Raw genomic sequence first — 26,977 nt, 5'->3', positions numbered from 1 at the left:
GTCCCACTGCTGTACTGAGTGGAGGCAGTGTGTTGATGTACAGTATATATGATTGGATGGATATAAGAGGCAGGATATGTATGCATATATGTATGTATGAGAGTGGAGGTGGGTGTGAAGGGCGATGTATGTATGAGACCAGCAATGTATGTATGTATGTATGTATGTATGTATGTATGTATGAGAGTGGCCGTGTATGTACTGTGTATGTATGTACAGTATGTAGTATGTATGTATGTATGTATGTATGAGAGTGGCTGTGTATGTACTGTGTATGTATGTATGTATGTGAAGGGTTAATCAGCCATCTTGTTTCCATTGAAGGGTTAATCAGCCATCTTGTTTCTCTATGTCTGTCCCTGCTGATTTCAAGGTGGTTATATCCTGGCTCTTTTCCAGTACTCGCTGCTATCATAAACTTTGTTACTTTCCTTAGACACTGTACATTCTGTGCTTTCTCATAACTAACGAATACTACACAAGGCGATGTATAAGCCACCCCACAAAGACACTGCTATTTCCCTACCTCTGCACCAAATATTAACCAATCATGTAATTGAACCAGCGTCGTTTGTTGTGTATAAATATGTTGTTTTCGTCATCATTAAATCAGAGTTCAACCTTGTATCTGTGGTCCTCGTTACTGGTCATATCATATGAGGTTGCACTCTCACGGAGCTCTAAGGGGTCTTCACACTGAGGTCAGATAAGGTAATTAATAGATTAGACAATCGATACATCGGCGTATGATCGATTCTCTTCAAGTGGGGGCTCGTCCGGGATGCGAGGTCCATTCCTACACAGATGTCATAAAGATTTTACAGTCTGCCTGAATCTGTTGTGAGGTTACGGACATACTCGATCCTGAACCTGTGACACCATGCCTGGGGTATGTTGAATGTCTTATATAGAAGTTAGAGTCTTCTATCATAGAAGTTAAAGTCTTCTATTTTTGTGCACATTACCTGATCTAGGATCAGATGCCGTACTTGGAGTACGAAGGAGACCTGGGGTCTTTAGTCTAAATAGTACCTCACTTTGAACGCCCATTCTTTATTGGCCAATTGTCTTTATTGTATTGTCTTAAAGTATAAGTTTTTCTTTCATTCAATATCCCTGTGTGATTGGTGAGTATACACACTCGTGATATCTGTATTTCCTTGTAAACCGTGCGGCTGGTAAGTTCACGCACAATAACTTCACCATTTGTCTAATCTGACTACTGTATGCCAACAGACTTGCGGACTTTATGCTCTCCTTCTCGGAGTAACGCAACGTGAGGCTTCACATACAGTTCTCAGCAACATAACAACAAGACTCTGTCCACCGTCACGTAGACGGTCTGTTGTTTCACTAACATTTTGTACTTTTATATTTAATGGGATGTATCTAGAGGAAATATAGTTCATATAATATTCAGATAAAGACCAACCCTCACAGTCTGCTGCCACAGGTCCCGACCTGCCTGACTGAAGACGGTGCCCCTGGTCTGAGTATTAAGAACTTTCCACGCTCCCATTCATAGTCAGAAATATTGATACACAATCATACCCCGACATGGGTGGAAATAATAGTAAGAATAAAACAGTCTATCCACCCCCATTACCTAGTGAAATATGTAAGGAGTATGTTGCCCACAAATTATTACCTTGTTAATCCATGAGGTGGACAATATAATAGATGGGACTGGAATCAAGTCCCCAGTATTAATACCCCGATCCCTGCAATATAGTAAACAGCTGCAGATTATCCCCTTAACAAAGCACAGGAGATAACTGACATGTGGAATGAAATCACCGTACACCAGTTCAGCTTTGAAAGATCTATTTTCTGTTGAGCTCTCAGGGTGTACGGCGGATTCCTGCTAGGCTTCTGTGTCTTTGCTGGAAGAGGGGGGTTTGAGGGGGAAGCTGCAGTATTGGTCTCTCTCTCCCTAACACTGAACATCGCTGCCTATTGCAGTTTCATGTAAATAGAAACCTACAGTCACTGAATTTTGGAAGAGATTTAAAAGATGCTGGACTGAGGAAACGGGACTATTTCTTGAAATATTCCCTTTACTCATTTCCACCTTTACCAATAACCTACACCCCTCCATTTCCACGCCAGTCAAACAGAATGTCTCTACCTGGACATCTGACAAACTCACTGAATTTAGTGAGCACTTATATGAAAAAGAATCTGCTGGATGTTTTGATATGAAAAAGACTGTCGTCACTTCTACTCACAACTTCCAAAATAATAACAGAGGCCCACCAAATAGACCAAATAGGGGGATCCCACAAAATAACCAGAAAAGACCATATAGACCCCCTCAGGGTCCAACACCCCGTGCGCCTCCATACAACAGAGATTACAACAATACTGGTGCAGTACCAAGACAAACAACTTGTTTCAACTGTGGCCGGAATACACACTGGGCTAGGGACTGTCCACTCCCTCCCCAGAAACCACAACAACCTTACACTCCCAGACCCCAACAGGGACCATACAGACCACACTCAACATCAGTTCAAGACCATGTACGTTTCAGAGTGGACTGGTCTGACCCTGCACATTGACGGGGCCCGGAGGAGGGTATCCCATCTTTTGCACAGTTCACTACTCATTGGGAAGATTCACCCCTCATCACATTATATGTTGATGATAAAAAACTGTCCTTTCTAGTAGACAGTGGGGCAACAACCAGTGTTTTGTGTTCTCTTAACTATGATGGTGAACTGCAAAAGACTACTCCTTCAATGGGAATCAACGGGATACCCACTGACACATACCTGACTGACCCAGTTATCATACGCTCTGACAAGGGAAAACACTTAGGGATACACCAATTCAGGATCATCCCAGAATGTCCTGTTAACTTACTGGGCCGTGACTTGTTTAGTAAATTCCACATCTCCATCTCACCCTCTCCACGAGGGAGTGGGCTCCAAGTCACCTCCCCACACTTTGTGTCACTACAAAATACTCTGGACAACTCACTTGATCAAATTGATGATAGAATTTGGGCCATTGGCCCTTATGACACTGGCTTCATACCCTGTACACCATACAAAGCCAAGCTCAAACCAGATACACAACCCGTGTTTTGCAGACAATATTCACTCTCACCAGAAAAGATTGAAGGTCTTAGACCTATGATACATGACTTCCTCGAACAAGGCATACTCAGGTACATTGTCTCACCTTACTCGACACCTATCAACCCTGTTGCTAAGGCCGATGGCTCTGTTAGATTCGTACAAGACTTGAGAAAAGTAAATGATCTCATTGTTCCTATTGCACCCATAGTACCTGACATCAATTCACTCATCTCAGCAATCCCTGCAAACGCAACCCACTTTAATGTCATAGATTTGAAAAACGCATTTTTAGCATTCCTATAGACACAGAGACCCAATTACTCTTTGTTTTTTCATTTGAAGGTAAACAATTAACCTGGTGTCGTTTACCCCAAGGCTATATTGACTCTCCAGTGGTCTATAGCATAATCCTCCAAGCCACATTGGCTCCATGGCACCCCCCCCATAGTTCTGTCCTGCTACAGTATGCAGATGATCTGCTTCTCTGTAGTGTCACCGAGGAGACCAGCCGGTTAGATGGAATCTCATTGTTAAACTGGTTAGCAGAATGTGGACACAAAGTGTCAAGAGAAAAATTGCAATGGTGTAAAACGCATGTCAATTACCTGGGTTTTGTACTCTCTGAGGGAGAAAAAAAAAAAAAATCAGTCCACAACGCATACAGTCTGTATTGGGCCTGGTCACCCCAACTACCCAGAAGGATATGTTGTCTTTCTTGGGTATGGTAAGTTACTGCAGACAGTGGATCTCTGATTGTTCCTACTATGATAATATCTTGAGACAATGCACACTCAAAGACAAACCCAAGGTTATACAATGGTCAGATGAAATGTATTCTGCATTTAAAAAATTGAAAGAAATGTTAGTACAGAGTCCCGCGCTTGGTCTCCCGGACTATATGTTATCATTTCACTTGTTTGCAAGGGACACATGTACAACTATGGCGGGTGTACTGACCCAACTTCATGGAGGCAAAATGCGCCCAGTCGCATTCTTCTCAAAGGTAATGCCTGTCACTGTGCAAGGAATGCCAGCTTGTCTTCGAGCACTGGCTGCCTGTGCAATGGTTGTTGAGATGTCCACATCACTTACATTAGGACATCCTACTGTGTTACATACCACACATAATGTCCTCTCCATCCTCAAAGGTCTACACACACAACACATGTCTGCCCAAAGACTCAGCGGCTATGAAGTACTCCTACTAGGGAACCCTTCTCTCACTGTAAAATACGCAACAAACTCAGAAGGACCTGTCCCTGTACTAAACGCACTTTTAGGTCTTAAAGGACCTGACGACGAGGCGCCGCCTCAACATGACTGTACTCTGACAATTGACTCAGAAACTTCACCCAGACAAGACATGTCGACTGTGCCTATCCCTGATGCCGACATAATATTTGTTGACGGCTCCTGCAGCCGTCCCAATGACAACACGTACCAGGCAGGATATGCAGTGGTTAAACTTCCAAACACCACCCTTGAAGCAAAGACAGTCCCCTTACAGTCAGCACACGCTGCAGAACTCATTGCACTCACTCGAGCTTGTCACATTTACAAAGACAAACCTGTCACAATTTACACAGACTCCAAATACGCTTACGGAGTTGTTCATGATCATGGGATGATCTGGTAACGCCGAGGCTTCACTGGTGCTGATGGGAAAGGCATATCACATGCGCAACTCATCACAGATCTCTTACACGCAATTACATTACCATCTCAAATTGCCATCCTTCATTGTAAAGCACACACTGGAGGAAAGGATGATATCAGCAAAGGCAACGCTCTTGCTGATACCGCTGCTAAACGTGCTGCCACTACAGCAACATATAACCTCACTCTTGCTGTCATCTCGCCTCCTTCGCTAGATGATACATACCTACTGACAGAATTACAGGCTGCTGCCTCTAATTCAGATCTATCAGATTGAACATATCCAATACTGCAGAAGAATCCACGGACTGGATTAATCTGCAAAGAGGGGAAACCATGTATACCCCAAACCAGTGCATCATTGTTCATAGTACATTACCACGGAGTAGGACACCATAGTATAGTAACAACTACTTTACTCCTCTCCAATGATTTCTACATTACTAATGCCAAAGAACTTGTAAAACAGTACATCAGTAGATGTATAGTGTGTCTTAGAAACAACCCAAACAACCCAAATAAAGCAAGACACCAACATCTAGAATACCCAACCACACCATTCACACATCTTCAAATAGATTTTACACATATCAATAATGCAGGAAGCTTATCCCACTAAATCAGAAGATGCAAAAACAGTAGCCCGCATACTCACGCGAGAGATCATTCCGCGCTGAGGATGCCCGCTCCGAATCAATAGCGATAAAGGTTCAGCCTTCACAGCCAAAGTCACAGCAGAACTAGTCAAAGCACTGCAAATAGAATGGAAGTTTCACATTCCATATCACCCACAGAGAATGACTCCACAAAAGACTCTAGGTTACTCCCCCTTTGAAGTACTGATGGGCAGACCTTTCCCCACTCCCTGGGCAAAGAACCCTTTAGTTACCACAGAAGGAGACTTAGAAATAATAAGAGAAGAGTATGTCAGATCCCTAATACAGAAACTTAATGAAGTTGAACAAAATGTTATCTTTAAGAATCCTTCTCATCCACAGATACCCACTCACCCATTTAGGGTTGGAGACAAGGTCGTTGTAAAGATCCTACCCAGAAATAAACATCCAGGAGATTTCACCTACGGTCCAGAAACAGAAGTGGTCGCGGTTACCAGGACGGCTGTCCTCACCGACGAAGGACCAACGTGGATCCATGCATCCAGAGTGAAGAAAATTCCACCTCCACCACACGTCAACATAGAGGTCGACACCGATCCCGAGACTGACACAGACGGGACGAGAGAGGTAATAACGGGGGCCAGTGGCTCTGACCTCCAACCTGGAGAAGACCTGCCGGCTGGAGGTAACGAGGAATCAGGGGTACAACATTCTGAAGCCGAGGACGACGCTACAGGATATGACTCCCCCCACCTTAGCCCTAGTGATTTTATTCGGGCTTGTTCTTTATAACTGTTTTGCTGAAGTTGATATTACTCAGAATGATGGACGTTTTACCTTCTGGTATAATTCTTCTAGTACAACTGTTGCTACTTTCATATTTTCTTATTGTGATATTGTATCTTGTTCAAACAATCAAGGCGGGAATCGAGGAGAACCACCGCTGCCCTGGCTGTGTAACATCCAACACACACCACACGCTGTAAGTCACGTATATATCTGTGTCACTAGTACTTACTGGGGAGATTCTTGCAACTCATGGGGGGCTGTTGGGTGGAACACTAGAGCAGATACTACTGTCTTTGAGAGCAGCCAAGACTGGGGATATTGCCCCGATGTTGGCCTCCATAAATGGTCCCATGGTCGATCCTTACTAACCCGTATGTCCCTACGAAAAAAGGGCACTTGCAATAGCCAATTTATTATTAACCTAGAAAACCCAGCCCCGGCGATCCCGGACTATATGTCATGGGTAAACATCAATCAGGAGAAAGCGGGGGCCCAAGGGGAAGATTCCATTTAAAAGACATGTATGATAACCCAGAATACACCGCCCTCAAAATCACTGTAAAACCTAAAACACCATCATCATTCTTTAAACCACATGTCACTACTTTTAATGAAATGTTAGCCATTAACAACCCCACTTACGAAAACACTATATCCATAGAGACTGGATTATCTGACGTAAATTATTGGCTAGAATGGATGAAATATAATGCACGTAAAGTTAATCAAACTGATTGTTATGTGTGTGGAAAATCCAGACCCCACTTGGGTACGGTGCCCATACACATACCTTCAGACCAAGATAAATGTTTCTTTAGCCTGTATACTGATATTATTGTAGAAGAAACCAAATGTGAACAATGGAAGAAAGAATATCCCATAATGGTAAAGAATACCAATCCTGGTAGTACCATAACCATTTATCCTGGTAATTATACATGTTATTACTCAAACAGCACTGCACAAAACACTGTAGATCTGAAATTGTTTCCTGATGGGTATTGTGCTGAACGAAGACATATCAGTGTACCCACCATGAAAAAAAATCATTAGGAGACATTTATTTTATTTGTGGAGACATGAGACTCAGGACAAAGCTGGACAATCCTTGGAAAGGAGAGTGTGCCCTGGCAAAGATCATTATGCCCATACACATTCTCCCAGCCGATTTGTTTGAGCCTCCTCCCACAAATAAACCTACCACAAACTCCAGAAACAAAAGAGAAGCTCCAAAGGAAAGCTTCGATCCACACATATACATAGACACTATTGGTGTTCCCCGGGGAGTTCCTAAAGAATTTAAGGCTCGTGATGAGGTCGCTGCCGGCTTCGAGTCCCTGCTTCCCCAGGTAACCATCAATAAAAATGTGAACTGGATAAATGACATATATTATAATCAACAGCGCTTCGTTAATGATACTAGGGACGCTTTGAAAGGTATTGCTGAACAGTTAGAAGCTACATCACAAATGACATTTCAGAATCGCATGGCTTTAGATATGATGCTTGCCGAGAAAGGAGGAACCTGTGTGTACATAGGTAAGATTGATGGATGCTGTACTTATATCCCAGACAACACAGGTCCTAATGGGAAAACTACCCTAGCTATTAAACATCTAGAAGATTTATCCATCGAACTCAAGAAGAACTCAGGTGTCACGGACCCCTGGAGTAGCTGGTTTGGATGGCTAAACGATTGGAAACACGCACTAACACAAATAGGCATGTTTATTCTCATTATAATTATTGTACTTATGATAGTAGGATATTGTGTCTTTCCCATATGTAAGAAGATCGGTTCCAAGTACCTGGATAATGTAACACCTGCTATGTACACTGATCTCGCCAAAAGCCTTCCCTCACCAGAAGATTATAGTGAATATGTTAAAATCCATCGTACCAAACAAGATGCCATCTACAAGAATCAAATTGTCTAAAAAGGACATTGATTCTAAGAGGGGATTGAAGGGTTAATCAGCCATCTTGTTTCCATTGAAGGGTTAATCAGCCATCTTGTTTCTCTATGTCTGTCCCTGCTGATTTCAAGGTGGTTATATCCTGGCTCTTTTCCAGTACTCGCTGCTATCATAAACTTTGTTACTTTCCTTAGACACTGTACATTCTGTGCTTTCTCATAACTAACGAATACTACACAAGGCGATGTATAAGCCACCCCACAAAGACACTGCTATTTCCCTACCTCTGCACCAAATATTAACCAATCATGTAATTGAACCAGCGTCGTTTGTTGTGTATAAATATGTTGTTTTCGTCATCATTAAATCAGAGTTCAACCTTGTATCTGTGGTCCTCGTTACTGGTCATATCATATGAGGTTGCACTCTCACGGAGCTCTAAGGGGTCTTCACACTGAGGTCAGATAAGGTAATTAATAGATTAGACAATCGATACATCGGCGTATGATCGATTCTCTTCAGTATGTATGTATGTATGAGAGTGGCCGTGTATGTACTGTGTGTGTGTGTGTATGTATGTATGTATGTATGTATGTATGAGACCAACATTGCATTTACAGTATGTATATATGAGAGTGGATATGTATGTATGAGAGTGGTGATGTATGTATGTATGAGAGTGGCCGTGTATGTACTGTATGTATGAGAGTGGCGGTGGGTGTATATATGATACCAGCATTGTATTTATGTATGTATGAGAGTTGGGGTGGGTATATATAAGTATATATGTGTGTGGCAGGCAAATTCGCCTGCCCGGTGTCCGTTTGTTGTTTGAGTGCTGCCGTCTGTCCATGTTCAGTGGAGTGTACCGACTTTTTTATTGTTTTGTAGTCCTTACAATTTCTGCAGGAAGGAGTGCATGTGTTTGTCTATAGATGCAGAGTTTGTATATTCTCCCCCTACTTGCGTGGGTTTCCTCCCACAATCCAAAAATATACTGGTAGGTTATTTAGCTCCTAACAAAAAATGAACCCTAGAATTTCTGTGTGTGCGTGTGTATGTGGTAGGGTATATAGATTGTAAGCTCCACTGGGGCAGGGACTGATGTGGGCGCTATATAAGAAACTGTTAATAAATAAATAAATATAAACCAGAAGTTAATAAAAGAGGCAGACTGTATTATAATCCATCATTACATTAATTCTTGCACCACTAATGAATGAAGCGCTCAGGCAATATATACCTGAGGATATAAACTGTATTCTTTAATTTCCCTGTGCATAAGGAACGCTGATACATGAATAATTACACTGATGATCAGGGTAGAAGGAAAAGTGTGAGGCAAGGCACTCCTCCATGTGCTGTGGAACTACACATCCCAGCATGCACTTCCACAGTTTCTGCATGCTCTAACAAGAGTTTGGCAGGGCATGCTGGCATGTGTAGTTTCACAGCAGATGGTGTGCCTCAGGTTGCCTACCCATAAATCACATAGGAGCCAATTTATTATAAAAACTGTCTTCATGTTGGGTACTTATGTACCTAGATCGCCTTCCGACCTTCCCATCATGGCGGCCCGGCCCCGCCATGCTCCTCTGACGTCAGTGAGTGAGCCGAGAGGTTTCTCACTTCATGCGCGAGTTGGTCATAGTTTGGCGCGGACATGGAGGGTTGCTCGGAGGGAGGAAGTATCTACGGTTTGGAATCGGTGGTTAACCAATGGGTGCTGGATTACTTCTTCCACCTCTCTGTGGAGGCCTTCAGGACCGGTCGCCATGATGACTTCACCCAGATCCGAGACATCGTCTCAGGTAACAGTGCAGGAGGCTGGAACATGGTTCGTAGCTAGGCTGTATCTAAAGACTCAAGTCTGGGAAGATGAGATCTGTGCGTTCTCCCATGCCAGCTGGCCTGGGGTTTTCTCCCATGTCTTGGGAAATGTCTTCTATAACATGTTCTGCAGCGCTTCTATAAAGACCTAGGAGATGTCTTCTTCTCTAAGATCTGTCCAAATGACCCAAGAGATGTAATCCTGTATGAGGTTCTGCAGGTTTGCTTTGTCCTATTGACCTGAGAGATGTTGTTACCTCTAAAGGTGCCCATACACAGTGCTATTGCACCGTTGCGATGCGCGCTCCCGTGGGCATCTCACCGCACAGTACAAAAAGCATGTGCGGCACATATTTTTTTGCCCTGCCTTCTGATTGCATTGCATCGCACGCAAAGCGAATGCGTTGCGATGCAGCCCATAATGGGTGCGATCATCGCACCATGTATGGGCACCTTTTAGAGGTTCTGCTAACCGCTAGTGACCCAAGTTATGGTGCCTCTTCTAAGAGATTCTGCTGACCTCCTCCAGTGGCCCAAGAGACGGCGTCTCTGCTAAGAGGTTCTGCTAACCTCCTCCAGTGACCCAAGAGACGACGTCTCTGCTAAGAGGTTCTGCTGACCTCCTCCAGTGACCCAAGAGACAACGTCTCTGCTAAGAGGTTCTGCTGACCTCCTCCAGTGACCCAAGAAACGGCGTCTCTTCTAAGAGGTTCTGCTGACCTCCTCCAGTGACCCAAGAAATGGCGTCTCTTCTAAGAGGTTCTGCTGACCTCCTCCAGTGACCCAAGAAACGGCGTCTCTTCTAAGAGGTTCTGCTGACCTCCTCCAGTGACCCAAGAGACGGCGTCTCTTCTAAGCGGTTCTGCTGACCTCCTCCAGTGACCCAAGAGACGGCGTCTCTTCTAAGCGGTTCTGCTGACCTCCTCCAGTGACCCAAGAGATGGCGTCTCTTCTAAGCGGTTCTGCTGACCTCCTCCAGTGACCCAAGAGACGGCGTCTCTTCTAAGCGGTTCTGCTGACCTCCTCCAGTGACCCAAGAGACGGCGTCTCTTCTAAGCGGTTCTGCTGACCTCCTCCAGTGACCCAAGAGACGGCGTCTCTTCTAAGCGGTTCTGCTGACCTCCTCCAGTGACCCAAGAGACGGCGTCTCTTCTAAGCGGTTCTGCTGACCTCCTCCAGTGACCCAAGAGACGGCGTCTCTTCTAAGCGGTTCTGCTGACCTCCTCCAGTGACCCAAGAGACGGCGTCTTCTCTAAGCGGTTCTGCTGACCTCCTCCAGTGACCATGCTGGATAACTCTAGGGAGATCGCTGGTCAGGGCCAGTGTTCTAACCAGCGAACACTGGCCCTGACCGATTGCTCAGCACGCTCTTGTCACCCCATATGTAGGCCCCTTAAGAGTTTTCCAGTCATAAGTGATCGAACAGATATCAGTTTTCTGCCTGAATATGCACTTTGTGAAGCGGTGACCTTGCTGAGGAAGCTTAAATACATTTACCATGGTGTGTAACTTTTGAAGTGTTGCTTATTGTGTTCGTTGTGGGGATGAACAGCAGCACAAGTGGCAAGAAGTAATTGGGGCATTCAGGGCTGTTATCTGGTCCCATCCTGATAATGTTTTATTTTGAAATCTTTTGTAGTTTTAATCCAGCGTCCTTTTGCGTGTATGGAAAAGAACACTGATATACTGCGTGTTATGCAGTGTCTGTCTCGCATTGAAGAGGGGGAGGATACCGGTGAGTAAAGGAAGCGATAAAAATAGACAGAAAATGAAATTGCTTCATATATATATGAGTCTGCCCAGCTGCTTACAAGAAAGCTATCGTACATCTGACTTGTGCAACCCTCTATATAAATCAATAGGGCTGATTCTGAGTTGCGCGGAGCTGCATTTTCTTTAACGTCTTTTGCCGTAGTTTGTATGTTAATGGTAGTATTAGCACTTGCCGTGGTGGACAGGCGTGCATCTGAACGTGCACGGACCCTATAATTCTGCTTGTTGGTTCTTCATTTGCACTATACTGTAGATACTTGCACCTTTCCCATGCTAGGGGCAGTATCTGTCTCCTATATGACCTCCAACGTGAGTGATTAAAGGCACACAGTATGACCTCCAATGTGACTGATTAAAGCCACACAGTATGACCTCCATTGTGAATGATTAAAGCCACACTATATGACCTCCATTGTGAATGATTAAAACCGTTACATACTAGAGTGGTGTCAGGTCGGTATGTTGTTTCGTAGCTGCATCGCTCATTGCCTATGGCCACTGCTCTGGCGGTCTCATGCCGGGTTTACTGTGCTGCACATCAAACCTGACGATATTGCTAGCGTCCTGTACTATGCGTATACACTATGGAATGTGATTGTAACATCACCCCAGTGTGTATGCACAAACTGGGCAAATGCGCATTCCCTGGGATGTTCACCGACCCTTCCATAATGCTCTCATACGAAGGACCGTTTTTTATGCATCTGAATGTTACAGTCCTGACATTAGGCCTAATTCAAATTTGCAGATGACTGCGAGTGGTTATCCACCACCTTTATACTTTATTAGCATCATGGGCCTTATTCAGAGGAATGCCTAGCACTTGCGGAGATGCTGGGCTACCGCCGGGTTCTCCCCGCACTGTGAACAATAACTGCAAATGTTCCCAACTGCCAAACAGTGTGGCCCGTCAATGAGGGGGGGGGGTTAGAGAGCAGGTCGCTGCTGAAGCAGTCTAACTGAAACACTACAGTATCTCCTGAAACCTAAACTGGTGGGATCTCTCTTTGGATAAGTGATATTTAACACAAACGATGACTTTTATATATTTTGCCCTTAGATTGCACATTTGATGAGGAAAATGGTGAAACTCCTCTGGAATCCGCTGTTGGACTCCTTGACTTGATAAATAACGAGATGTCATTGTCGTTGGATAAAGAGGTGACAAAAGCCAACAGACAAATGCTGAAAGAGGCGGTAAGTTCAGGCGGCTGCTTACATTGCCTAGGTAAAAACAATAAATGTCCTTTTTACATATCAGGATGAAGGTAGCCTCAGTTACTATTCATCAGAATGAGTAAATGCAATTATCTTACTTACTGATGGTAGCATGCTTACTGTTTTACCAGGGAACATCTTATGAAACTGGGAAGTAGTATGTAAACTTTCAGCATAAGCTCCTGATCTAAATGAGAGATGTTTCGGATGTATCTGGATTTACTCGGATCTTATTGACTATCGACTGTCACGGCTACAAAACATGTGACAGCCGTATAGCTAATAAGATCCCGTGTTGAGATCCAGGTAAATCCGGACCTGCACATCTCTATTCTAAATTATCACATGGGAATTGTATTTTGGGCTCCGTAGTCAATGGGACAGCTCATAGCAGTAGCTAATTTGCATACGGATGTGTTTTCATTCATACACCAAGGAGTTTATTAACGAAAAGGTTAATTTTCAGTGACTTTAATCTAGGGATGGGGAACCTTTGGCCCTCCAGCTGTGGATGAGCTACACATCCCAGCATGCCCTGTAACAGTTTTAGTATGGCCAAATAGCAAAACTGTAGTATAGCATGCTGGGATGTGCAGTTCAACAACAGCTGGAGGGCCGAAGGTTCCCCATCCCTGCTTAAATCCATTCCAAATCAATCTTAATTGATGTTGAGTTTTTAGGGCTAAACCACACATTTACTAACTTTTAAGAATTAATATAAAGAATCGGTACTTATGTAATATCTGGGCTCCCGTTTTTCTGGGGTTTTGTTTTGCCTTCCATCAACAGCCTGCGAAGCCCTGTTTTTGGACTAAAACAAAAAAGGTTTTACTGAAACTGTTTTTTACACTTTCAAATTGTATAGCCACTGCCAAAAGCATTGGGTAATTATGCAAAAAATTTCAGTTTTCGCATCCAATGATTTTTCGTCCTTAATTAAATATCAACCTAAGTTGTTTTATTAGCATGAATAAGAGAGGGAGAATAGCTGTCTGGCGCACCTGTAGCCTCTGTGAACAGATGCTGGACAGTTAGAAAGGAGTACAGTGTGCTGCTGCTATTTTTTTTTTTTTTTTTATTGAAGCAGCTCAGCAACCTGGGTTCTCTGTGCTGCAGTCCACCTGCACTGGATATGTCATTAGCTGGTTACCCTTTATTAGAGATTCGGATCCGTTCCTCCCTGCCGGTAATAAGTAAGTGTTCAGCATTAAGCTGCACGCAGTGCAGCTCCTTGGTGCATTTTCCAAGCCTGAACTCCAAACCATGTGTCTGCGGCCCAACCTCCTGTTTCCAGCATACCTCAGCCTGTTTGGAATCTACTACAGAAAGCTGCATCTTCTGGTGTCCCTGGTCGTCTGTACCTCCAGTCCATGAGTCACTTACTCCGGGTGTTACTGCTTCTGCATATTGCGGCTAGGTCTTCTGTATGCATACTGTTTGCCGGTCTTAGGTGGCGTCTGCGATGGGGTCGCTAATTTTCTTTTGTATGCGTCGGTCGCTTCTGGTACTCGTTTATTAGCGCAGAGGTCGCCTCTGGTTCTTATCCGTGACAAGATGGCTTTTGTTCTTTTGTGTGCGACAAAGTCTCTTCTGGTTTTTGTGTGCATTTTTCCTTCGTTTTTCTGGCAGCCTTCTGCTTTTATTTAGTTAGTTTTCCTCTTGTCTTTTCTTAGATTCCACTGGTGCCTTGTTTTCCTATAAGACCTGGCGGCACCGGAGTTGGGGCAGACATAGTTCGCCCCTTCAAATGTGGCTGTTAAAGGTAAAGCCTTAGCACCGCAGGTATCCAGTGGTTTCGAGGCGAAACAATAGTTAACTGTTAGATTAGGGTGCTGTAACCTGTTCCTTACACTGGTCACAGCTACAGTTTTGTTATTTCCATATTCCATTCATACATCCATAACCTGGTCGTGTGATCTGCATTCTCACCTCTATGCTTCTGGTTACTGTTACAGTTAATCGCTTCAGTCCTCAGCAGCGGTGGCTCCTACTGTCTACGCAGCAGCGATCCCGGTGCCTTTACAATGATGACATGCGCTAAGACTAGTGCATGCGCAGTACCGACCTCTTTACTGCATGCGGCCAGCTTCTATGGGCTGCTTCTGCAACAGCCCATACAAGTGAAATAGCCCCGGATTTTATGGGCTGCTGCTGAGCAGCAGCCCATACTGGGATCCTGGAGGGGAGGGAACACCTCCCAATGGGACTGTCTTGGGCAGGCCTGCAGCCCATGGGTAAAAACCGCTACTGGTCCTATATTCTGTTTATTTTACTCATTTGTTATTTCTGATCATCCTGCAACTGCTCCAGGTACTTTATTGCACTAGTTCTATAGGACTGGTGCCAATTATAACATTCAAAATTGTAACTGTACAAAAATGTAGTGTTGATGTATAATAGACACTGCATGACAGTTATTTTTTTAAGCATCATGCTGACATTAGCTGATATGAACTGATGCCAGGGGCCAGATGTATGGATATATATCGCAGCCGTGCTGTATGGCAGTCATACTCTGATGTTTATTAAAGGGGCAATCATTTATAAGACCTGGTAATTATTGCCCCTTTTCAAGAAAACATCAGAGTGGGCCACCTGTTGGGCACATGTTGTAGTACAATGACCCTCTCCTGTGTATGAGCTTACAATATGCTAATAGCACAGTTTCTCAACAGTACAATGCCATGTGTATTTCAGGCAGTGGTCGCTTGTATTAAAAAGCAGCAGTTTAGAAAAGCCAGCACGATCCTGAAGAAGTACATTCCTAATGACAGCGTGAAAAAGGTGAGCAACCAGGATTACGTTCTGACTACCGTGTTCAGCTAAATTGACTGTAATTATCTGTCGGGCCAGAATGTGGGACCTGTCCTGTTTAATAACCATATCTAGAACTCTCTACGTCCACTGAGCTGATGCTTAATTATGTTTAAAATTCCTCCGCTCAGTCATTTGTGCAGCAGAATGTTTTGCAGTGAGCTCAAGGTTCAGTAGATCATTGCTCTTTGGCAGGTGAGAATGTAGGCAACTTTACCTATGTCTGCCACCAGCTTGGCCAGGACTGTTCTGTAACATAAGGCGGAGGGGAGGAAACTGGTTGGTGACCATGTGGTCACATGGAAGTATTCTGCTTTACGGCAGTGTCATGGGGTGTATCCAAAGCTCCATGCTAGATCCTCAGCTACCCCACTACTCTCATAACTAGGCTCCCTATACTAGCCTTTTAAACTGGGACACGGGTTCTGTGGTTGATTAAAACCAAGTGAAATGCAGGGTTGAAGTCAGCTAGCCGCAGAACCTGTGTAAGGCATAAGCGTCTCAGTTTAACCCTTTGAGTACCAAGTGAACTTTTGTGAAAATTCACAAGCAAACCTTTTTATTCATCATAATGACCTGTAATGCAATAGTGTTCACTCTAGGAGTGACACCGGGCAGGGCGCTCTGGGGCGGACCGGACGCACCAACGTCATGAAAGGGGCGTGCCCAGGCCGCCTACGTCGTGAAAGGGGCGTGCCCGGGCCGCCGACGTCATGAAGGGGGCGTGCCCGGGCCGCCGCCGTAATGAGAGGCATGCTTGGGCCGCCGATGTCATTAAAGGGGGCGGGCCCGGCCGCCACAGTCATCAAAGGGGGCGGGCCCGGCCCCTCCGAATCCACTGTGCTGCCGGGGAAGCGCCAGGTATTTTACACATTTCTCAGATGTTGGCACTCAAAGGGTTAAAGGCATAGTATGCAGTGATCGCGAAAACCCCCAAAAATAGTGGGTCCCAGAGACCCCGCACTTACAAAAATCGGGGTCCTACCTGGCCTTTTTTGGGTCCCAACGGAATAAAGCCTCCTCTCTCCTTCACCCCAGCATGGCACATACAGAAGCCGCCTCCTCTCCCCCACATGCCATATACACTGAGCCAAGGGCCGGTCTGATAGCTTTTTTTTTTTTTTTTTTGATAAGCATAGATTTGGGCGCCCCTCACTGTGGTTATTGTGGAGGGGGGGCTCAATTGGCCCACTGATATAAAGCTGTAAAGATATACTAGCAATGACATAATATTGAAACCGGGACAGTGCATGCCCAAGGCACACGCCAATAATTTAGGGCATGGCATTGTATTAAAGGGACGTGGCCACACAATAGTACCAATTCACATTACACCACACAATAGTGCCACTTATTACGCATTATGCCACACACCATTATGCCCATTACACAAAATGCCACACACCGTGCAGTATATCATATCACCCACTAAATAGGGGTAAGTCCTAAACAAAACTTTTAATTGTGCGCAAGGCCATGTAACCTTGTCCTGTGAGCAAATGTGTTTGGGTGCTCCAACATTTCTTAAGGCTCACCCAAACTTTAGATGGGTTTAGGTGTTTAACGCAGCTAAACCTAGTCTGTTTTGATGCGATCAGATGAAAAACATTTTAATTGTGAATCCCGATCACTCGCGCACGGAAAAACAGTTGAATCACCCCCTCAGTGGGCGAACACACAGAAGCCACCAATCTGCTTGTTGTGCAGGCCACTGTATGTGACAGCAACTGTGGAGGTTACTGTCATGTAAGGGATAGTAGGCAGGTACAGCTGGGGAACACTCAGTTACAGCCAAACTCTCCCTCCTCCTAATAAGACACCCAGCACCTCTCCCTCCACTTGCCACACACATGCTCCAGGCAATGCCCCTCCCCCTCAGGTCCCCACAGTTGTGATCAGCTGCTGTCCCCTCCTCTTGCCTCAGGTGTCACCAGCTCCCCCCCTGGGCACACTCACTCGGTATAATGAGTATTTGCGAACCCTCGTATGGTAAGCCTATGCATAGCCTATAACTGGAAGAACTAGTGACCGTATCCCTATTTTCACCTCTTATTCCCATCCCTCTACTACGTGCTGCATCCCTTTTCCCTCTGATGTGTCCTGTCCACCATTTATCCCTCTTGGTACCTCTCTGTAGTCCTGCTACCATCCCCTATTCCCGTGTGCTCTCCCTTATTTGATTCCTGCATTGCCTGTACCTTTTTTTATTCTGTCTTTCTATGAGCTCTATAAAAATTTTTTTAAAAAAGGTCCACGTGATTGCTTTTATTGCCTCTACTTCTGACTTTGTGTTATGTTATGTATAGCCCGCTCTGCGTAGCGGATTGTTATGTTTATCTGCTGAGATGTTCTTTATTGTATGTGAAGTCCAACCCCTAACCCCCCCCCCCCCCAAGTTCCCCTTCTTCTTTTCTGTATCCCATATAAAATTTTGTACCAATAAAAATTTATTGATGGAAAAAAAAAAAAAAAAGGTCCACGTGACTAAAAGTTGTACTTGCAGCAAAGGGAATCGTGTACCTTGATGCAAATGTAGAATCTAATAATGACGATGGTTGGTGTAATGGGCAGCATGATTTTCCGCTTGCTCATGCAGGACCCCTCCGCATCAGTTGAATGGGTACATATATTAGCATTTGATAAAATATCTGGCTTCCAAGGCAGCCGACTTGTTAATTGCAATCCACACATTTTGTTTATGAGGCTACACTTTTTTTTTTAAAGTGTCCTGATTGGCTGTTTTGTTTGTAACTGATCTGGGACTCCTTTCAGGAACTGCGGGCAGATCTTCTACGAATAATCCAGACGAAGAACCGTAGCCATCCATTAGTAGCAAATTTTTCTTTGTCCGCCATCAAGCAGAAGATATATGAGATGTTTGAGAAGCAGATTAGCAAAACTCCCTCCTTCCTGCTGAATGTAAGTACTGTCTGGCTGAAGCTACATCATTTACTGCGTCTAGTGGCCACATTGGCTGTTATGAGGGTGAAAATTTTGTCCGATCTTTCAGAAATCTTGTCTAAAATATCAGCAGATACAGTTCAGACGATGCCCAACCCTCTCTTCTCTTAAAATGATCTATGTATATGCATTCTAGCTCCCTGCATATTTCAAAACTCGTGCAGTTCCTCTTCCCTGCCTGGGTTGTCGCTCTCTGCCGTGGTTCTTCTAGCACATGTTTGGTCTGCATATAAGTGCTGAAATTTAGACCCCACTGTGCTAGAAGCACCACCGCAGGCAGGGAAGAGGAACTGCAGGGTTTTGAAAGATGCACATGCTAGAATGCTAGCTTGAACTATGTTATACTGCTGTTGATTTAAATAGAATATAGCTAGAGCTTTAGGGGCCCCATTTATTATTGGATCGCATATGCAATGCGTTCTGGGCAGCATTAACCGCCCAGGATCGCATTGCAAAATGTGAGCCTTTTAATTGAATGTATCTACATGCGCACACAGTTACTGGGGTTTCGAATCTTGCGCTCTGCTTCGCCAGGTGCTGGGGGTCTGTGCACTGAGCGGTCTGCTATCGCCATCTAATGGCAGTAACCCCGGGACACACTGTGATGCTGCCCGATGATACATGGGGCAGCTTCAAGTCCCCCATAGTAACCTGAGGGGGATGCGGCTGCGAGCAGGGCAGAAGGGATTGTAGCAGGTATGGGAGATTCCTTCTGCAGTCCCTACTACATACATTCTGGTGATACTTAACCCTTTGAGTGCCAAGAGTTGTGTAAAGTATCCTCTAAAAATGTGCAGATACAGGCTAAAAATACCAGCGTCGCTCACATTTGTTATATCAATTCATATGTAAAAAAAATAAATAAAAATAATCATTGATTCCTCAAATGGTCACAATGGTACACATGACCGATAACTTTTTTTATTTTTTTTTGTTTAATTGCTTGCTTGGTTGGTTTATATAAGAGTTTCCACACATTGTGCAGAACTAGAACATATTTTGTTTATTATTTTAGCTGATTACTTTACAATTAAGAGAAATCTGTGTAAGGTTTTTGTTTTTGCAGCAGAGCCCTTCCCTGTGTCCAGCTGGCTTTTTAGTAACTGAGTATTGTTGTTAGGTTGCCAAGAAAGGTCATGCAGACTTAAATACAGAGTCCACAGAGCCCCAGACCCCAAAATCACAACCCAAGCAGAGGATGGAAAATGAGTCTCTTCAGAACGTGACCCCAAGTACATCAAAACGCAAGACCCCAAGTACATCAAAACGCAAGACCCCAAAGTCTCATCGCAAAGATCCAACTAATACACCAAAGGGAGTTGTGTGAGTACATCTCATATGTGACTGACTATTCCAGCATTTCCATTACACTAGAATCACTTTGGAATCGTATAGGTCTGTAATATTGTTCATTCTAGCATCTTGCAAATGCTGTGTAGTTCTTCTTTCCTGTCTGGGGTGTTGCGCTCTGCTTCTAGCACAGTGTGGTCTGTACTTCAGCACTAATATACAGATCAGACGTGCTATAAGCACCATAGTAGAGCGTTACACCCCAGGCAGGGAAGAGGGACTGCCTGGGTTTTGAAATATGCAGGGTTCTAGAATGAACACTACTGTAATATTGTGAATATCTTTGTGAAACAAAACTGGAACAGATAGAAGATAATTGTTAAAGCTGATCCAATCATTTGTGTGCTTTCATTTCCTAATCCACACTAGAAAAATAATGGAATCCTTTTTCCCTGGTAATACATGTCTCCCAGTATCGTCTGCATGTTATCCCTGGTCCGAGGAATAATACATAGTACATAGTAAATGTCTTCTCTAGTACACAAGCACGGGGATATGGCTCATTCAGAAAACAGGATCTGTGAATTGGCCACATCCTGTATCTCAGACACTGTTGTGGATATAGTGCGAGGAAAACCAGTTATTTATCAATTTCCTTTGCTGAACCATACATGTAATCACCACCCATGCTACCCAGGTTTTTATATCTCTTAAGGTGTGTACACACATTGCAATTTTTTTTTAAAATTTTTTTTATTTATTTTGTGGCTATCGATTTTGATAAATATATTCAATATCGATAGCAAGTTAGTCAAAATACTAACTTGGCCGCATCCGATCCTGTTGTGCGGCATTGGAATCCAAAGTAGAAACACTGTGCAGTACCGTCTCGGAACGAGGGCCATGCTGCTCAGTGCAGCATGGCCCCCCGCTTTCCCACGCGCGCTGCCCCTGCCAGCCGATGCTGGCGATATCAAATAGATATTGGCGGCCAGCTGATTCGCACCGTATGTACATACCGTTAGACCAGTGCTTTACAAATCCAGTCCTCAGGCCACTTGCAGTGCCTGTTTTCCAGGTCTCTCAGAATCCTAGATGAAATAATTAGCGTCGCCTGTGGATTTTTTTTTCGGTACTTATGTATTATCTGGGCTCCCATGTTAAATGCACCCCATTTTTTCATACCCTACTATCCAACTACGCATGGAGTTGATTTTATATAGTGTGGCGAGCGCAGCGAGCCACCGTGCCCGAAGCGTGGCGAGCGGACGCGGTCTCATAAGTAAAACGGGAGCCCAGATATTACATAAGTACCTTTTTTTTTTTCTTTCTTTTAAACATCTGTAATGAATACACCAGTCTGCCGGCAAGGTGGTATGGAAAACATGCACTGTTTGTAAGTTCCAAGGACTTGTTTCAGTAATTAAGCCGTGTACACTCTAGAGCAGTGGTCGGGGAACTCGGTCCTCATTACCCAACACAGTGCATGTTTTGCTGGTAACCCAGCAGTGAAGTGACGGAGATGCAGTGCTGGTCTACAACCGTACACAGAACAATAATGGTCTGCCATGAAGTAGTGACTAGACATGAGACAAAGCTGAGGTTCTAACATACATTTCATTGTATACTGAATCGGGCTCCAGAGGTGCAGAAACCAGGTTAGGCATGGTCACAAATATCCTTTTACTGGTCATACATACAGCAGGCTAAACACTGTAGCCGCGTCAGGATAATATAGGTGGTTCCGCAGATGCTGATGTCTGTATTTGCACTGAGAAGAAATAGCCATTAGTGGTTTAATTGAACTCTAATTGGCTTTATTTATAGGAGAGATTCAATTAGTAGTGAGTTCTATTGCGGTGTGAATAGGTGCAGCTATATCTGGGCTTGCAGCATACAAACAAATGCGAGATCGGGTATCTTGCGGTGCTATTGCCTGTGTTTCCCTGCGGGTGCAACAGCAACTTGCCATCCTCACCGATAACTGAGTTCCCCATATAGTTTTGGTCAACAGGGTGGAATTGCATTGAAATGAAGTCTTCTCGCCTAGATAATTGTGATCTTTGCCAGAAAGATTCTGAGCTGTGTGTCCTTCTCTCTACAGGTCACAAACAGACTCTGGCCCATCCTATAGCCTGTCTTCTATAAGAGCTCAATTCAGATTACTCTATCAAGGTGACAATCCAGATGTCAAATTCCAGACACTCTGTGAGACTGATTTGTGTAGACCGACCACCCCTGTCCAAACTCCCTCTGTCAAAACCCCCAACGGAAACCAGCCCCATTCTCCCTCCCCCAAAGAGAGTTCCTTGAATACAAACGGAAAAGGGAAGCGCTCAGTGACTCTGCCCCAGCTGGTGATGGAACAGGACAGTCAGGAGGAAAGTGAAGAGGATAGTGCCAGTCTGCTAAATCAGCCACAGGCAAATCACGCCGGTTCTTCTGCTCGGAGATTGTTCAGCTCACCCGTCACACCTAAGAGGAAGCTAATGTAAGCAATTAAACCCCTCCCTTCTCGGTTAGAGGAAGTAGTAGTAGGGAATTGGGCACATTTGATGCTTAGAAGGAATTGGTTGTCTGCACCTGCCATTTTTGCCTGTTACAGACTTTAGTCTGTTGTGTTCACAGACCAATACATGCGGCTTGTGCCCCTGCGTAGCTGTGGTTAGCACTTCTTGAGCCTGGTAAATGTACTTTCATTGTATAATTGTTTAGGCACTAGCTTCGTCATTCATCACTACTTGTAATTAATGAAACACAGAGCATTATTGGGCATGAGCAGACTAATCATATTGCCATCACTGTTGGGGGGCATGCCTGGCACCTACGAAGATGTGGGGGTGCTCCCATGCGCATGGTATCTATTCACACTGTGGTGGACACCCACAATCCCAGCTGTTTTAATGGGCAGGGTGTGTTTTGCCCTTTTAAAAATCAGGCAGGGCCAATACCAAGCAAAGTATTGCTGCCAAACCTTTTTTTTTTTTTAGCCTGCGTCTGATTCCAATTGTTTTGAAAATCTCACTGGTACGGAAACAAGTGTGGCTGCCATAGACCAGCTCTCATGTCTAATCAGTCTTGCCCTATATTGTGTATGATGTAGATTGCCTAGTAACTCACACAACACCATGTATACACGAGTAATGGCCTTCTGAAGAAACAAACCAGGAATCCTTGTCATTACTGAGCCTTCTTCTAGCCTTCCTATATCATGTGCTGCAGGATACCGAACCTTTGCATCAGTACAATGAGTATAAATGTGTTTTCTCCGCAGTAACAAAGATCAAGTAGCAAGCAAATCATCCAATGTTTCAGAACAAGAAACGTGGAGCGATGAGGATGAGCTGTTCCGGCCAGCTAGTAAGTTCCGCCACGTCAATCTACAGATCCGCGAACTTCCCATGGGTCTGCACCATGGCGGACTCTGGACAAACACAGAGGGAGGAAATGGAGGCATTATCCACAGGGTTAGACACGATAGGGAAGGGTATGGGTTGTTAGGTCTACGTGCATTAGATTGACATGGTCAAAAGGTCGACCTGAAAGATTCGACATAAGTTTTCACGGTTTTGGTGTCTAGTTTGACATGGACACAGGGTAGGTATGCCGCACGGCCTGCCGCTATTATTCATGAAAAAAGCATGTCGACCTTTTTGACTATTGACCTAGACACTGTCCACCTACTGACCGCATCACTAAAGGGAACACATAAAGGCCAGTAGTCGGGTTGATGTAATGTTATCGCTATGGGGTATATTCACTGACCAAAGGCAAGCTATGACCCCCCCCATCACTCACCATTTCCAACTCACTGGTTCATTTCAGTGAGGTGGAAACAGCGAGTGCAGCCATCAAAACGGTGAGGCCAGGAACTATAGGCCGTCCTCGCCTCACAAACCCACTCGCCGGCGGCTTTGAATACTGCCCTGTAAAAATGATCAATTTAATTTTATTGTTGACCAATTTTGTTTTTTACGCTTTTGTAGAAAGAGGAGCTTCAAAATCAACCAACAACACATCCAGCCCCGTGGTACGGAAACAGGTGAGAAAACGATATGATTACCTATGGTATGCCCCTCACAGCCTCCCTCACCCCACCTCTCTGCCCCTTGCTCATCATTGCCCCATCCTAATGCCCTCTGAATACTTTTACAGACATTAAGTGTATTTAACAACTGACACTTTTTATTTATATACCTGCTCATACTATTATATATTGTAGTTATGGAAACCCCTTTATTGTCACTACTCTTTAATCGTTTCCGGAGAATTAATCTTCCACAATCTTTTATCAATCTGCAAACTCATGAAGTATCAAAGTTTCCAAAATGGTGATTCTCTGCGCCTTAATACTGTTTTAACAGACTGTGTTCTTGCATTGTAAAGTTAGTTATGAATAAGGATTCGGTACTTGTTTTAGGTTCACGGCGGCAGCATGGCGGCGCGCTACTTCTGGGTTTGGCGCTCACCAAACTTTCTAAAATAAACTCCATGCCAACGTGCATAGTTCATACCCCCGCTATCCATGTTGGCATGGAGTTGACTTTAGATAGTGTGGCGAGCGTAGCAAGCCACCGAGCCAGACGCGTGGCCATGCTGCCGCCGTCAAACTAAGCAAGTACCAAGGATTTATTTACTGCTGTTTCCACTTTCAGAAATGGACCGTTGAAGAAACGGAATGGATTAGGTGTGGCGTAAAGAAATATGGTGAAGGCAACTGGTCCAAAATTCTTCGGAATTATGCTTTTCACAATCGAACCTCCGTCATGATAAAGGACAGGTGGAGGACTATGAAAAAACTTTCCCTGGTCTGACGAGCCTACTAAAACCCAATGGTTGCTTTTGTTTCGCTCGGAGTGATCTGGCTTCCATTTGCATTTCTTATAGGACTTGTTATACCTCCTCTAGGGGCCTTTGATGGACACACTTGTTAATGATATTCTGCATAACATCTACATCTCACATGGACAGCAGCCAACGGAATTCTATCGTTTTTTTATTACACCAAATGGGGGTCTGTGAGTGAGATTTAGGTAACGCTTGTGTACTGATCAGATTTTGGCATCCTGCTGCCATACAGTCCCTCTAACGTCAGATGAATTATCATGTGCCCTGTCCAGGTACGCTGTTAAACACAGTAAGCTAATAGTCCGAAGTGTTACCCGTGAGCATCACATGTGAAATGTTGGCTAGGAGATAGTCTGCTAGTGCTCCAGCAATCACCTGGGATCTGTGGCCAGGAAAGGTCACTTGTAAAGGCATCTCATTACCCTTCAGGACATTGGAATGCGATCTTGTGCCTCAAAGCAGCCCCCTGTGCAACAGCCAAAACAGAACTGGGTTCTACGAGGAAACTGTTAAAAGTTATTATATATAGGCCGGAGCGATATAGCTGTGTATATACATCATAGGTTATTGTGTGTACATAAAGACTGTTCAGCCAAAATATTATAGTTCTAAACATTTTATAGAAAATTCTGAAATGGTTCTGCATTCCCCAATAAACTTTTACGTTTATTGTTCAGAAATCAGTATTTAGGAATATACTGGTGTTGCTGCGGAGTCCTTTCTTCTTACAACCTTTTTATTGGGTTTGAAGCGTGACACAAGCATTAGGTCAACAATGGGAATGTCGATGTGAGATTTTCCCGTGGTGGTTTAAAAAAAAAAAAAATTGTCCCGAATTTTGACATGTCGACCTGCAATTCATCTAAGTGTACTGCGGTCTGCTGATCATGTTTGGGGATGGGGACTTGCTGCGCTTGGCACACTATATTATATACCACCTGTTTTTGTTTAAAAAAAAAAAAAAAAAAAGTGAAAAACACAAGTTGACAATTGGTCAACATAGAATTTTTTTCAACCTTCCTGGGTTACTGGCTGGTATGAAAGGTGCAGGGATATGACCCTCCCTTCCCATGTTGCCTCTGCTGATTGGCTATGCAGAGCAACTTCCTGTTGTTGCAGATTTCCAGAGACATGCAGAGGCATTGCACAGTGTGCAAGAAGACACTGTGCAAGCTCTGTGGCACAACAGTGCTATTTTACCCTTGAGGGCCTAAAAAGTAAATTTCTAATGACATTCTAATTGAAATCCCGGGTTTATTATAAAAGGTGCCGACCCTGCATGTCCATGGAATTGAATTCAGTGTCCCGTGTGGTGATCGGCAGAAAGGGGGTGTGGCCATGAAAAAAAACCACCAGCTGTGGATTGTCGATCTGTGGCCGGCGTCACGACAATCCACAGCCGTTGGCGATAAATTTAAAAGCTGTCAGACCTATTCTGCCGATAAAGACAGTATTGAATAGGGCGCCGCCACTGTTTCCCCTGCCGGGAATAGCGGCGGCACATTAAATACTACCTAGACTAAATAAAACCCTTGGTCTGGGTATAATGGAATTGTAGAGAATGAGGTAAATTGTGGGATAGATTTGTTCCTGATAATGCAGGAATACAGATCCCAGTTCAAACCTTATTACTTGGCTGTGAGTGTACAGGGACCATTGATCAGGTGAACCTCGCCACATTCACCCCCCATTCATTACCTCCAACCCCCCCACCTCCAGCGATGTTGGTACTCAAAGGTTTAAGCCTGGTTGGCTGGTCGCTTGTATGACTAATGTTAAATATATGCGCGGAAGCCATCTTGAAGAAAGCAGGATATTTGAACTACCAATTACTAGAAATACTCCGACCAGTCGAAGCATGGAAAACAACCACATATCAGCCACCCTTGGCTTACCGCATGGGAAAGCTGCATATTACAGGAAAAAATGTCAGCACCTACACCTAGTGGCAAGAAATGATAAACATTACTGGCAGCAAAACCAGAAGTTAGAACTCCACTATTATACACAGTAAGGTAGCATTATGAACTACGCTTCTTTTCCAATCTAGAACAAGTATAATACACGTGCTACGGGCTGCCATGATGTATTGACATCAGTATTATTATTTAAATGAAGGTATGGATTACACAAAATTATATTTATTTTTATTAATGCAAAAGTCTATTGTGATGTAAAGATT

The 26,977-nt window shown here is 44.2% G+C and overlaps 1 protein-coding gene across 4 annotated transcripts; it reads left to right on the top strand.

The window, feature by feature from the left end:
• Positions 1–294: 294 nt before the first annotated feature.
• TERF2 (telomeric repeat binding factor 2) lies at positions 295–25,716 on the top strand. Of its 4 annotated transcripts, none has more exons than XM_083164246.1 (11): positions 295–711; positions 5,738–8,530; positions 11,531–11,626; positions 12,725–12,861; positions 15,580–15,666; positions 18,469–18,615; positions 19,778–19,980; positions 22,052–22,438; positions 23,222–23,307; positions 23,934–23,989; positions 24,603–25,714. In XM_083164246.1, the coding sequence occupies exons 3-11, from the start codon at positions 11,557–11,559 to the stop codon at positions 24,759–24,761; spliced, it is 1,332 nt and encodes a 443-aa protein (XP_083020372.1). In that variant the 5' UTR covers positions 295–711; positions 5,738–8,530; positions 11,531–11,556; the 3' UTR covers positions 24,762–25,714. The 4 variants fall into 4 exon arrangements, with proteins under 4 accessions (XP_083020372.1, XP_083020373.1, XP_083020374.1 ...); XM_083164247.1 differs by lacking the exon at positions 295–711 and adding an exon at positions 762–889; XM_083164245.1 differs by lacking the exons at positions 295–711; positions 5,738–8,530 and adding an exon at positions 9,592–9,872 and having other exon boundaries at positions 24,603–25,713.
• Positions 25,717–26,977: the final 1,261 nt, after the last annotated feature.

Source organism: Crinia signifera, chromosome 11 (assembly GCF_055691185.1).
Source record: "Crinia signifera chromosome 11, ASM5569118v1, whole genome shotgun sequence".
Taxonomy (NCBI): domain Eukaryota; kingdom Metazoa; phylum Chordata; class Amphibia; order Anura; family Myobatrachidae; genus Crinia; species Crinia signifera.
This window is presented reverse-complemented; position numbering and strand designations above follow the sequence as displayed.